The sequence below is a fragment of the Kickxella alabastrina genome (assembly GCF_025024165.1).
Source record: "Kickxella alabastrina strain RSA 675 chromosome Unknown BX661scaffold_36, whole genome shotgun sequence".
Classification (NCBI taxonomy): Eukaryota; Fungi; Kickxellomycota; class Kickxellomycetes; order Kickxellales; family Kickxellaceae; genus Kickxella; species Kickxella alabastrina.
The window spans coordinates 23,456-37,210 of NW_026251507.1; the positions used below are offsets into that span (position 1 = coordinate 23,456).

General features: G+C 46.7%; 7 protein-coding genes across 7 annotated transcripts; 3 read left to right on the forward strand and 4 right to left on the reverse strand.

The window, feature by feature from the left end:
- The first annotated feature begins 700 nt into the window (after positions 1-700).
- Positions 701-2,090, forward strand: BX661DRAFT_189124 (uncharacterized protein). The gene has a single exon (XM_051537532.1). The coding sequence runs from the start codon at positions 768-770 to the stop codon at positions 2,001-2,003; it is 1,236 nt and encodes a 411-aa protein (XP_051388723.1). The 5' UTR covers positions 701-767; the 3' UTR covers positions 2,004-2,090.
- A 405-nt stretch (positions 2,091-2,495) lies between these two features.
- On the forward strand, positions 2,496-4,511 carry BX661DRAFT_189125 (DHHC palmitoyltransferase-domain-containing protein; the record flags this gene model as incomplete). The annotated part of the gene is made up of 1 exon (XM_051537533.1): positions 2,496-4,511. A coding segment is annotated over exon 1 (1,226 nt), but the record flags the coding sequence as incomplete, so codon positions are not given.
- Positions 4,512-7,462: 2,951 nt separating this feature from the next.
- On the reverse strand, positions 7,463-7,900 carry BX661DRAFT_146718 (cytidine deaminase-like protein; the record flags this gene model as incomplete). The annotated part of the gene is made up of 1 exon (XM_051533189.1): positions 7,463-7,900. The coding sequence occupies one exon, from the start codon at positions 7,898-7,900 to the stop codon at positions 7,463-7,465; it is 438 nt and encodes a 145-aa protein (XP_051388725.1).
- Positions 7,901-7,975: 75 nt separating this feature from the next.
- Positions 7,976-8,676, reverse strand: BX661DRAFT_156852 (Sedlin). The gene has a single exon (XM_051533280.1). It carries the CDS (start codon positions 8,618-8,620, stop codon positions 8,117-8,119), a length of 504 nt encoding a protein of 167 aa, XP_051388726.1. The 5' UTR covers positions 8,621-8,676; the 3' UTR covers positions 7,976-8,116.
- A 127-nt stretch (positions 8,677-8,803) lies between these two features.
- On the reverse strand, positions 8,804-10,513 carry BX661DRAFT_146676 (FACT complex subunit pob3; the record flags this gene model as incomplete). The annotated part of the gene is made up of 2 exons (XM_051533186.1): positions 8,804-8,905; positions 8,993-10,513. 2 exons carry the CDS (start codon positions 10,511-10,513, stop codon positions 8,804-8,806), a joined length of 1,623 nt encoding a protein of 540 aa, XP_051388727.1.
- Positions 10,514-11,028: 515 nt separating this feature from the next.
- On the forward strand, positions 11,029-12,279 carry BX661DRAFT_200952 (uncharacterized protein; the record flags this gene model as incomplete). The annotated part of the gene is made up of 1 exon (XM_051538462.1): positions 11,029-12,279. One exon carries the CDS (start codon positions 11,029-11,031, stop codon positions 12,277-12,279), a length of 1,251 nt encoding a protein of 416 aa, XP_051388728.1.
- A 21-nt stretch (positions 12,280-12,300) lies between these two features.
- BX661DRAFT_146716 (uncharacterized protein) lies at positions 12,301-13,077 on the reverse strand (the record flags this gene model as incomplete). Its single annotated transcript, XM_051533188.1, has 1 exon — positions 12,301-13,077. One exon carries the CDS (start codon positions 13,075-13,077, stop codon positions 12,301-12,303), a length of 777 nt encoding a protein of 258 aa, XP_051388729.1.
- Positions 13,078-13,755: the final 678 nt, after the last annotated feature.

Genomic DNA, 13,755 nt, shown 5'->3' on the forward strand with positions numbered 1-13,755 from the left:
TGTTATTCAATAAAAAACAATATAAGAAAAATGAATAATTATGAGAAAAAATTCCATGCGGGCAGAGCGCAGATAAATTGTCTCTACGCATATAGGCGTTTGATTTTGTTTTACTACAAAATAAAAAGGCAGGAAAGGCAGCAGGTGGACTGCCACTCCAGACTTAAAATGCTAATATACCCGGAATGTTCTTATATCCTCCAGGGAATGCATAATGCGCAGTCGTTTTTTGGGATTTTAACAAATGAGTTTTGAAAACACTGAACAATGATTCAAGTGAGGTAAATGAGGCAAAAACAAAGGGAAAAATGTTGGGAAGCAACTCAAACGCCCCAATAGTGTCTTTGTTTCTGTCAATTGACACGTATATATATAAAAGTTGCAAAAACAAAGAAAAAAATTTCTTTGCATCCCTCATGGCAATTTATTTTTATTTTTATTTTACATATCGGGGGCATCATGCAATCCAGATACAAAGATGAAAAATGTTCTTTCGCATCAGCACTAGTAAAAATTTCTTTAATTTTTCGTAGTTTAGCCTCAAGGCTCATTTGCAGAAAAAAAAATACCATGCAAGAGATTGGAAAAATTGCTATAGATAAAATAAAAAAAGCAAAGGCGCAGTTGACATATATTTAAATACCCAACCTGTGGCGCTATCAGCAAAAAAAACCTTTTACATTTTTAGCTATTCATATGCATTTTTCAATTTTATTCATTCATTTCAAACACAACTACCAAAACATAATTTCCATATATTTTAAATAATGTCTGCATCAAATAAGTTCGAATTGTTAGGCGTTGAAGACGTAATTGCAGCCATCAATGAAAGAAACAAATGGGCATTCGTCGTCTCCAGCCAATGGATACGCACAATCCAAACGCTCTCTATAATTTCCTTAATTTCGTCTCTCTGTGTTCTTACAGCCATGGCCCACATATTCATGCGGCACAAACGGTACCTCGCTCGTTTATCCATCCGTGTCTCCGGATGCGTTGCCGTCTGCGACATACTCAGCTCCATAACACAGCTCCTCCTCCTGCAAAACAACTTTATGAACCGGCAGAGCACGCATGGGCTGCGATTTATTCTTTGGCTTTCAATGTTCAGCACCTTATCGTTTGTGTTTCTTACCTTGTCTATATCCACCCAGCTCCACCTAAGCACACTGACCAAAGTGCGTGTGGCCACGTATATGCGTTTGGAAAAGTTCTACGTACCTCTTAGTCTGATTTTGGCCGCAGTATTTCCAGCCATAGCCGTGGTCCAGATGAAGGGCATATACTGGGTCCCCCACTTGCACGCTTTCAATTGGCCCAGCACCACTGCGTTGGCACGCCGTCTAGTCCTGTGGATGTGCAACTATTTGTGGATCGTATTGACCATAGTGTACTGTGCCGGTGTGGCCTTGGTTCTGTCGCTGCGTATCTGGTCAATGTGGAGAGATTCAGTCGATGTCATTTCGGAGCCGCGCATGCCTGAAAAATGGGATTGGAACAGCCTCATAAAGCGCGAACGGCCGAGCCAGGGCACAATGGCAAGCAGCTCCATGGACACGCTCTACCATCACCACAAGGAAAGTGCACAGTCGGATCAGTTGTCGGTGACCAGCACGGTATTCAACCAGCAAATGCCATCGGATCCCTCTGAGCCCGCCCAAACAGTTGGGCGTAGTGGCCATATGGCTGGGTCATGCGGGCGCGGGTACCTGGTGACAATGACAGTCCCGGACCGGCAGGATGGGCAGCCTGTGGTTGTGCGCTCATACGTGGATAAGAGTCAGTTTTTGCGGTCGATTCAGCGCCTGGTGTGTTACCCGCTGGTTCCCGTGCTGACGCAGCTCGGCGTTGTGGCAATGAACATGACAGAGTACCCGTCCAAGAACCTGTACATATTCGGAACCGTCATGGCAACAACCAGTGGACTACTCAATTTTCTCGTCTTTACGCTCAACCCTGCTTTGCCGGATATCTGGAAACAGGATGTTCGTGACTCTCTTTGAAACTCCGAAAGTTAAACGAGTTGGATGAACTCGCTCCCGTCTCTCTTTATTATTTTATATCGAAAATCATTTTGTTAGTCAATCGGATAAAACTAAACATAAAAATAAAGTAATTCGACCATAAAAAGGAATGAAAACCCATCTTATCTTTATTTATTTTCCACCGTTTCTAATTCGTTCGAATTGAGGCTTTGCCTATTTTGGACACTTGTTTTCCGATATTGGCGAACAGATCCAAGATAAAACCTGTACAAAAAAACGAACAAGAAAGCAAATTATTTTATGCAGTGCCAATCTCATGGTCTCGAACATATTTACCACTTTTTTGCACCTTTTCTTTTTTTCTACAGATGAATGAATAAAAAAAATTGAGGAAAAAGCCACAATTTCCGCATTTAAAGTAAAAAAGGATGACACCACTAAGCAAACAAAAAAAACTGGCTGATATTGCCACAGCCGCTTCCCCTCACCTTATTTTCATTTCTTTTTTCATTTGTTTGCTTTTTTTTGTTTAGTATATTTGCCTTGCACTTTATTGTCACTTTTACACATTGTCTTTTCTTTTCAACCTGTTAAATTTTTTTGTCTAAAACCGCCTCCCCCAAATAGAAAAAAGTAGTGCTCGCTTGCAATAAACAAAAAACAAAGAAGAAATAATTATAAAACACAGGTGTAGCCCCTTCTCTTACGCATTCCATCCTTACGTTAATCTGTCTGTTCCTTTCTAATTTTTCCTTTCTTTTATTTCCTTGCATCCTCACTTCCCTTTTCTTTTTTCTACCTCTTTGCACCTTATTTTTCTATTCAACTAATAATTAACCGCATTTCTTTACCTGTCCGCCTCGCATACCCGTTTTACTGCGCTCCTTTTTATTATAATTACCTTATTCTCTTTATTTATTTCAGTTCAACTCATATATCGGCCATATATGACCTCCAGTAGTCGCGCAAAAGAGTATACGGAACTTGGCAACGCTCGGATAAAGCCCAAGGCAGCACGATTGCTTGGACTAGCTTCGCCCACAACGTCCATGGCATCCCGGTCAAGCGACACACTGGTGACAACTAGAAGCAGGAGCAGAAGTAAGGCTAGAAGCACCAGCATCAGTATCAGTATTGGCAGCGATGACGAGCTTTTGAAGCATGCTGAAGCACTGCACGAACCGTTGACCCCGCAGTCGCCTTTATCCTTAACAGCAGAGAGACACGTGTCAAAGTGGGTTCCAGAGTGGCCCGAGCCAGACAACGAGTATGTTGAGACAATGATGCGGCGGCGACCATCAATGGCTGCGTACAAGCACAATGTGCTCCAGGATTCCCAGGCACTGCAAATAGATGCTTTGGAAGATCCCTTGACTGTGTGGCAGCATAAGGCGCTGTTGCCGAGATCTGCCAGTGTTCCTAAAGGCGCAACCAACCAATGGGTTCGCAGATGCGGTTGGCAGTTACCGATGGACCCGTTGTTTGTAATGCAATGGGTTGTGTCGCTGATACTGTCAACGGGGTACTTTGCCTTTATCCGCCCGCTATCCTCTATAGCTAGTGGCAGTTCTACTTCCGATTCGTGGGTTTTTACGGCGGGCAACGCATTGGGCGCAGCGTTTATAATCACCGCCCATATTTTCAACATTACAACCTCTTGCATTAATCCGCAGGCACCCGAGGTGTTGGCGCAGGGCGTGGACCGCAACCTGTACTATAAGCAGACCTGGGGCACGCCGACTATTGATCCTATGACAACCACATGCCGTGTCTGCCGCGTCCACGCTAAACTGCTGACGCGGCACTGCAAGCGGTGCAATAAGTGCGTGGCAGGCCTGGATCACCACTGCAGGTGGCTCAATACATGTATTGGAACGCGCAACTACAGGCATTTTTTCTTATCCGTTGGCTGTGCCTTTGTAGGGTTGGCTTTTGTGCTTGCTTACTCCCTGCGCTTGGTCTACATTGCCGGGTTGAGAGAGTCCGACTTTGACATTATGGTTGGACAAATGTTTGGCTTAGTGAATAATGGGGATACGGTGTCAGCGCCAGGTATTGCTGTAATGTGTGGGTTGGCGTTTTATACGGTGATGACTGCTGCTTTTTTTGTTGCCATGGGCCAGCTGTTGGTTTTGCATGTGCGGCTATCTATTACTGGCACAACCACTATTGATTATGCCGCCCAAACACAGAATTCGAGCAAGGCGATGTGCGGAAAAGATAAGGATGAGGTTTTTAGTTATGACAGCCGGATGATTCCAATGACGTCTATTGGGAATTCTCAAGACACCCTTGCTTCGACTGGATTGCAGAGGTTTGATGGGATATGTGATTTGGACCCTGGGACTGTTAGTGAATCACGTATTGCAACTGGTCGCATCTGGCAGTACTTTGGCCGTTTTCAATCGAGCGCCAAGTATAGCAAGATTGGGACCGGTAATAGCCTGGTATGACAAGCTTGCGTTGCTAAAATTGATGTCAGCTGCCAATGTCGTATGACATTTTTACAATAATAAAATATTTATTTATTTAAATTCTGCTTGTCTCTGGGCCAGTTTTTTAATATTTTTACACGTGTGTATATGTATGTAACAAAAAAACCAATGGATATTGGGGTATAAAGTTTTTTAAAATAAAAATATCAGCAGATTTAAACAATTAGGACTTTTTGCTTTTTAGCGGCAAATTTTTATTTGTACAAATGTATCTTTGCTGCTACTTTTTGTTCTATTATGTATCATTTGTAAAAATAAATTTATTGATTATAATTGCACAGTGACTTGGTCAAGTGAGCGCACAATTTTTTGTGTTTTATTTTATATAAAAAACAATTTTAAAATAAATGAACATGGAGCAGCCTGCGACAAGTAAATAAATCCACAATCTCGGTTTACTCCACATTTCTCTTTTTCTTCCACAATTTTCAATACCCTATTATTTATTTATTATTTGGTTTTTTTGCACAAATTTTGACAACACATATTATTTTTGTTTTATTTAATGACTGTTTCGCAAAAAATATTAAACCTAATACTGTGCCATAAGCGTCGTAAATCAGATAGTACCGACACTGGTTCTACAGTTACTATCATATCTTCTCTAGCCGTAAATAACGGCACCACAGGTAGCTCTGAAAAAGACAAAGCAAAAGTACCGTTTTGCGACGATTTCACTCCTATTGAAATGATTCATTTGGCCCACCAATATCTTGATATTAATGATGATAGCCCTGCACATATAAAGGAAAACTCATATTATTTGATGTTTAATGGTGAAAAACTCAAAACCAATATAACTTGTACAAAACAAGGTGTAAAAGTGGGAAGTGTATTATTAATCCACAATGTTGATACAAATTTAAGCAAAAAACCGTCCACCTCCCAATGCGCTATTAAAAATCCCCTAGAAACAAGCCTTCATTGTCAACAGCAAAGAATAATAAATCATTCAAAAGCAAAACTGGAGGCAGGCCTCCATCTCTAACCAATTCAGTATCAACACATCAATCTGGTTCTATTATAACAGTTCATCCAAAAATATAGTTATTTAATTAAGATGCGCTCAGGTAACTTTTGCGGATATGTATCATTTTATGTTATATATACAGGACTATATCGCTATTAAGCATATTACCTCAAACCGAAAAGATTGTTAGAAACACCATACGTGCAGTAATATGGTATGTGGTCTACTGATGCTACAATATGTTTCTATATACAAGACCACCCTGATCATGACCTTTTAGAAAATCCCAAAAAAATCAACAAAATTATTAAAACCCTATAAAACATATTTTCTAGATTTTTCAATACTCAGTTTACTTTTTCTTATTTTTCTAGCAGTTTTAACGCTTATTCCAAGTCATATTTAAATAAAAAAAATATTATTGCATAACAATATAATTAATATTAATTAGGGTAGATAGGTTTTACAGACTTTGTTGGTTTTGAGCACTCGGTTAATTTAAATTTTAGCAGATGTTTTTTATTATTGTATAATGATATGTTTTGCTGCTGAATTATTGCATTAATGCTTAAAATTTAAAAAAAATGTAATGAAAAGCATAAAACAAAAATAAAAGAAAAAATGCATGTTTTTCAGGTGACTTGGTCAAGTGAACGCACAGTTTTTTTTTATAAAAAACAATTTTTAAAATAAATGAACACCGAGCAGCCTGTGACAAGTAAATAAATCCACAATCTCGGACTACTCCACATTTCTCTTTTTCTTCCACAATTTTCAATACCCTATTATTTATTTATTACTTGGTTTTTTGCACAAATTTTGACAACACGTATTATTTCTGTTATATTTACTGACTGTTTCACAAAAATGGTAAACCTACTAGAATGTTTAGGTTTTAAAAAGGATAAAGGGGACACGAATACCAACAATGTTGAATCTAGCAAAAAGCCACAGGGAAAGCCCAATTTCTGTAATATATTTAAAAAAAATCAACATTAAATCCACCTACTGCAAGAATTTGACATTAAGCCTAGGTGTATATGCGTCCCATGCCAATCTTGAACCTATCCCACCTTTATCCAGTTCAGTATCAAAACAGTCATTGAAATAAAGCTTTCATTAGACATTTCATCCATAGATAATGTTTGACTTTGAGTTATGCTAACTTTAAAAACATGGATAGAACGCTCATAGCCTGCCATACTCTTTATTTATTATATTTGAGCTTGAGGTTGGCTTGCACACATATTTTTATTTAAATTTATAGTATGCAGTAATTATTTTTTTGGTACTCTATTTACAGGAATACGGCCCAATTTATTTATGAACAATAAAATAATCAAAACAATGTGCACATACACTCAACCCGCCTCTTGTTGACAAGGCCTGTCATTACTCGTCCAACCCTGTCACTATTCGGACAACATGCTACTTGTTAGCAAGATTGTCACATTTCAACCTGGATTGTCGCTTGCCATCCATCCCCCCTCCCAATACGATTATTTAGTCGATGTGCATAAAAAAGCATACTTTTTACAAAGCTATTGGTTGATGGCGATCAACTGATTAACCAGTCTTGGCTATTCCAGCCAAACACACAATCATCAATAAGTCCACACAGTGACCAAATAAAGTAATATGTTTTTCAGATTTTTTTTCCAGTGCATAGCACTTATATATTCAATACATTTTTGTACATATAATTTTTTTATCTCTACGCGTTCACAGAACGCCTACTCTCCCAGAATTCAACAGCTCTTCACCACTCCCTCTCATAACACGACTTTGAAAATGGTTAGTTATGTGTGGAGTTATTCTCTCATTTTTTTTATTGCTTCAACTATTAAAAAAAATTGATTTTCACATTTTTCTATATAAATATATTTACTCTGTTAAAGTCCATGTTTAACAAATAAATCCCACACCCAATTTTTTTGGCGTTATTTTTCATATTTAAATAGACAATAACACATTATATTATATTAAATATAATAAAAACACACACTTGCTAACTACTCATTATCCAAATGCGCATTTAATTTTCTACACTCCTCCTCAACCTCTTCTCCAATAACCACTACTCTCACACCCTTCTCCCTCAACATCTGCACTCCGGTACATTTTACAAAATTATCTGGCTCCTTCACCCCAACAACCACCGAACCAATACCCGCTTCCAATATTCTCTCAACACACGGCTTGTTTCCGGACAATCTCTCCGAACACGGCTCCATAGTAGTATACATAACTAGATCTTTATAGTCCGGAATAGAGTTGGTGGTGGTAAGGAGCGTTTGGAGGGCGCATTGTTCTGCGTGGGTGTTGCCTGGGAATTGACGCGAGTAACCAGTGCTGAGGATTCGGCCGTGGGGGTCAGTTATGAGGGCTCCGACGTTGAAGGCGGTGGGCGTGGGCGTGCAGAGACGCGCTTGGGCAATGGCTTGGCGCATAAGAGTAACGTCCTTGGCGGTATATGAATCGATCATATTTGAATTTATTAAAAAGAAATTAGTTAATGGTGATGGCTTATTTTATTTTTTTATGTTTGAAAGGAAATATAATTTTTTATGGGGGGGGGGGGAATGGTTGGTTGGTTATTAATAAAGAGAACAAATATAAAAGACTATGGTTTAAAAATGTGCTTATGTTTGTGTTATTTGTTTTGTTTAAGAGTGTATTTTCCCAAGTTCCTCAACCACAGCGTCAAATTTTTTCCCCACACATCCCTCCCCGTCATTCCCACCTACTTCCGCCATATACTCGTAAAACGGATTACATACCAGAGCAATATACGCGGCATGCAGCTGCTGAAAGACCAATATAATCTCACCCTTCACACCCCCCACAGTGCCCCCACCTGCTGCCACCACCAATGATGATGTAGTGGCGGTAGGGTCTTCAGAGACTATAAGTACAAATCTGGCTCCGGTATTCAACACATAGCCGTAGATATTCAGTCCCTCAGTGGTTTGTAAGAGACCAAGGTAGAGATCAGATGAGACTTTGGGCGCGGGGTTAGCTAGGTGCTCGTCGATTAGGTCGCAGGAAGTGTGTGCCAAATAGGCGTATTTCATCGAGGGGTCGGGTGTCTGGTCTGTGGTCGGATCATAGGTATGGTGGTAAAGCGGGTTGCCATGGCGGTTAAGCACGAAAAGCGAATGCAGCTTCATTGGAATGATTTTTTTCTCTATTGTCAAAAAAAAGAGAAAAAAAGAGAAATTTTGATATTTTTATTTTTATAATAAAAGGCTTTGCTCGGCAAAAAAAAAATACTTGATTTGCATACGTCATAAGTACAATTTAGATATGGGGAAAAGTTCAAAACGCACGTGCTCCCCACCTAAAAGCTCTTCTTAATCATCCTCGCCCTCGGGGGTCTCGTAATTCTCATCGTACTCCTCCGGCACATCACTCTCGCTTTCCGCAACAAAGTCCTCATCCTCGCTGGACTCATCCTCGCTTCCACCAGCAACCCCTCCGCCCAACGAAACCTGTGGCTGCTGCTTCCCAAAGCCGCCTCCATTCTCGCGATCAGAGTCCACATCCATCCCCTTATAGCCCCCCGCCGCACCCGCCGTACCCAGCCCAGCACCGCCAGCACCGCCACCGGCCGCCTCACTGATGATCTTAAGCCCATGTTCAACAGCATACGCTTCGAGCGCAGCATGCTCCTCGCGGTTAATGCTGACAAACTGGTACTCCGGCGCCCCGACCATGTTTATCCTGAGGTCAAAGGTGCGCATTTTGTTCGAGCTCGAAGCCTCAACGCGCGAAAACACCACGCTGAGGATGTCCGCGTGCGGAATATAAATGGGCGGCTTGGGCGCGAACAGCAGACCCTTGTCCAGGGGGTACAGGGTGCCCTCGCTGGCCTTGAGCGAGGCCTTGAGGCCCTGGGACCCGTGGTATCCGCGGAAGTTCCCTCCCTCGATGAGCTTCTTGTCTGTCACGCCCTTGAACACATTGGCGACAATGCGGTAGAGTGGCTCGTCGTAGTGGGCGCGCAGGCGGCCCTCCAGCGCGCGCGCCTGGTCGTCGACCTGGAGATTAAGATCAACGGCGGACTCCTCGTCGCGCACGAACTGCAGCACAAGGTACGGGTAGCGGGTCTGGCCCTGGCGGATCGGCGGGTTGAGGCCGACGAGGAACATCATGTGCAGCTCGTCCGGCTTGCTGACGAGGAACAGCCGCTGGACGTTCTCGTACGGGATCTTGTAGTCGTAGGTTTTGCCGCGCAGGCGCAGGAAGTGCGAGAACATGTCGATGTGGTAGCGGCCGCGGGGGGTCAGGCAGAGGATCTCGGGGAACTGCACAATGCTGTCGCCGCTCACTTGGCCAAGGTCTGCGCGCTCCTTGATGGTATCGTGGAAGACCGATGCGGCGCTGACTTCGTCGTCGGCGTTGCTCTGCTCGTCGTTGTCCGACTGTCCGGCGGCGTCCTCTGGGCGCGCCGCCGCGGCTGCTGCTGCCAGCGTAGTGCCGGGCACGTAGAAGCGGATCTCCACCAGCTCGTCCGACGCCTTGCGCTTCGCAGCCCTGCCCCGAGGCGGCTGGAACTCGACGCTGACCTCGTTCTTGTTCGCCAGGTTTGTGTTGGACACGTAGCCCATTGGCAGGTCGAACATCGGGCGGTTGTCCACCTTGAAGGTCATGTTTGTGCCCTCAAAGTCGGTCTTGCCCCAGTTCCAGCCCTTCAAACTAATGTCACGCACTTCCAGCGTGAGCCCATGAAACAGCCTCTTGATGCCATCCCGCAGCGGCTCAAAGTCGTCTGCCGTAAATCCGTCCAGCTTATGCATGGTGCCGCTGCGCGTGTAGATCCGCAGCCCGTAGCCGCGCGCTACGCGCTGCCATTGGATGCGCCGCAGGTCCTCCTTTTGCAGCGCAAGCATGCCTGCTGGCAGGGTGAGCCCAGGCACCGTGATGCCCTGGAGAGCCTCAGCCTGGCCCTCGGCTGCCTTCCACCCGATCCCGGACGCGCCCATGCGCACCTGGCCTGTGGCCTTGCAGTACGGCTCCGTGGCGAGGTAGATTTCGCTGAACTGGAGTCGAGCCTCGCTCATGATTGAAGTTGGAAATTTGATTGCGAAATAAAGAGAGGGTGCGAATTCAAAATAAAATAAAATAAAATAAAATAAAATCGGCAGAATAAAATAGAACAGACGCGTATCGCCAAAAAAAAGGAAGACGACGAACAAAGCCAAGCCAAGCCAGGTCAGTGTTTTTTTTTTTTAATTTCTTCATTTGTGCGTGTATATTATATGTTTTGTGGAAAGTACCGCTTGATCCCTGATCCCCGATCCTTGATTTTCTGGCCTACCCCCGGGTACGATCAAGATTAACAGCGCCTTGTTTGTATGCCCCTCCCCCCTACTCCCTAAAGCTACACATGCGATAAAATAAACAGCTAAAAAAGAAAAGAAATAAAGCTAAAAAGCGCGCATAGAACGAAATGGCGCTTGCTCTCCATTTTCCATATCCGCTGGCCTTGGCCGTATTCTCCCTCCAGCATACACACAACTCGCGCATTGACTCAATCAGCCCTTTTGAATAAGTAATCCCGCAAATTCAGCACAAAATGGCCACCGCCTCATTACCAGCGACATCAGCCACAGCAGCGACGGCAGCGACGGCAGCGACGGCAGCGACGGCAGCGACACCGGCCACACCGGCCACACCGGCCACACCGGCCACAACAGCGACACCAGACACAGCAGCGACACCAGACACAGCAGCGACACCAGTCACAGCAGCGACACCAGTCACAGCAGCGACACCGGCCACACCGGCCACACCACCCACACCACCCACACCGGCCCCGCAGGGCATCCCCAGGGGCACCGCCCTCCAGGTGCACAAGCACACCACCCCCCACTACGACGCATTCGTGCAGGGCTTCCTCAGCCACGCCCACCCGCAGCCAACGGTCCAGCTGGCGCGCAAGCTCTGCGCAACCTGGCCGCTCCCCTCGCGCAGCGCGCCCAAAACGCTCAACATCGGCATCATGGACAGCTCGTTCAACCCGCCGCACTACTGCCACGGCGCCTACCTCGAGTGCCTGGGCACGCAGCAGATGCGCAGCCGCGCAGGCGACGCGCAGCTGCCCGAAATCACGGCCTACCTGCTGCTCCTGGGCGCGCGCAACGCAGACAAGCGGCTGGCCGACGCGTCGCTGGAGCAGCGCATGCGGATGGTCGACATGCTTGCGCACACGGTGGCCGTGGACAACGCCGCGGACACCTGGCACGTGTGGAAGACCAGGGAGCAGTTCCACGCGTCGGCGCTGCAGAACATGGCCTTCGGCATGGTCAGCGCGCCGCGCTTCGTCGACAAGTGCGAGGCCGTGCGCCGGGTGGCGCTGGCGGAGCTTGGGGACGAGGGGGCGCAGGGCGTCGACGTCAGGTGCTTCTTCGCCATGGGCTGGGACACCCTGACCCGCTTCTTCGACCCCAAGTACTACGGCGACTGCCAGGCCGAGGTCGCGCGCTTCTTCGCCATGGGCGGGCGCATCGCCTTTGCGCGCCGCGCAGGCTACGGCGGCGACGCCGACGTCGACGGCTTCTTCGCGAGTGCGCGGGTGGCGCCGTTCCTGCGGTTCATCTTCGAGCTGGACCTGCCCAAGCGCGTGCGCCACATCAGCTCGACCGACGTGCGGCTGGCCGTGCGCAACAGCACGATGGGCGTCCGGGACATCCCGCCGCGCATCCTCGACTTCATCAACAGCTCGCAGCTGTACCGCGACAAGAACGCCAAAAAGACGCGCAAGGAGATGGCGAGGCAGGTGGCGTCCGCGCCGCAGAGCAGAAAGCCCGCTGCCAGCTTAATTTAATTCAACTTGTTCGTTTATTAATCACCTTCTGTGCGCCAGCGTGGCGGATGCCTGGCCGCTGGCCAAAAGAACAACGTCGGCGACCACGCAGCGCGGGTGGCGCGACGCCGCGAAGACCACCGACTCGGCCACGTCGCCGGCCGTCATCGGCTCGATGCCGCGGTACACCTCGCCGGCGCGGTCGCGGTCGCCGCCGAACCGCACGACAGAAAACTCGGTCTCGACCATGCCCGGCCTGATGTCGGTAACCCTGATTGGCACGCCAATGGTCTCCGCACGCAGGGCCTCGGAGATCGCGTGCACGGCGCTCTTCGTCGCGCAGTACACGGATCCGCCCTGGTAGCCGGCCATGCCGGCAATCGACCCCATCATAATCACATGCCCGCTCCCACGCGCCTTCATCCCGCGCACAACCGCGCGCGTCACATACAAAAGGCCCTTGACGTTCGTATCGACCATTGCGTCGATGACGCTGTCCGCCACGTCGCTGACGTGGTCGACGCCCATGGCCAGCCCGGCGTTGTTGACAAGGACGTCGATGGATGACAGCGCTTCGGGAATGCTGCTGATCGCCTGGTCGACTGCGTGGCTGCTCTGCACGTCGAGGCCGGCCGTGTGCACCTGGACGGAGGGCCACATGGTGTGGATCTTCTGCTGCACTTCGGCGAGCTTGTCCTTGCGCCGCGCTGTCAGGATGACGTTGGCTCCGGCGGCCGCGAATTGGTAGGCGCAGGCCTCGCCAATGCCCGAGGAGGCTCCGGTAATGAGAACGTTCTTTCCGAGAAGGCGGCTGAGCATGGTTGGAAAAGAAGAAAAATAAAGAGCGAAAGCGTATAAAAAGCAGATTGAGGGTGCCAATGAGACAAATGCGATAAAGAAAAAGTGATCGCAACAAGATCACCCCCTCCCCCTCTTTTATATTGCTAGCAAGATGCTGCCCCCACCCTAATCCTGCTGCTCCGCCAAGGATTAGAAATCATTCGCACTACTTTTCTTATAGCTCAACTCACAAGCAAAGACGCAGCAGCTGATAGAACCTTCAATTCCAACAAAAACAGAAAATCATGTCAAAGATAGATTCTGCATGCGCTGGGAGCAATCGTATCATTGCTCATTTTTAAGCTTGAAATGCAAGGAATAGATATGGATGGCGCTTGCATGCATGGGGGGCATCATCCTTAAATCCATCCGTGCCTATTGATCGCATGTGTGGTTGGATGGACCTTCTATTTTCCTTCGGAAGCTGGGGAAATTTTTTTTTATATATACAAAATCTATATAGCTTGGGAGATATGTTTAAAAAATAGTATTGTTACGCAGCCCGAGGATATGGAGGTAGATGCTGAGGGCGAAAATCATGAGACAGATTCTCGTCAGCTCGCAGATGGATCTGATATGGGCCAAATTACAGGGGATCAAATTAGGCGCCACAATTGACATCCGGACATACTGCCTGTCCCGAAATGGATGTGCTGG

Bases quoted from the DNA above. Each gene is read 5' to 3' on its own strand.
- BX661DRAFT_156852 (XM_051533280.1), bottom strand. From the start codon at position 8,620: ATGAAGCTGCATTCGCTTTTCGTGCTTAACCGCCATGGCAACCCGCTT.
- BX661DRAFT_189124 (XM_051537532.1), top strand. From the start codon at position 768: ATGTCTGCATCAAATAAGTTCGAATTGTTAGGCGTTGAAGACGTAATT.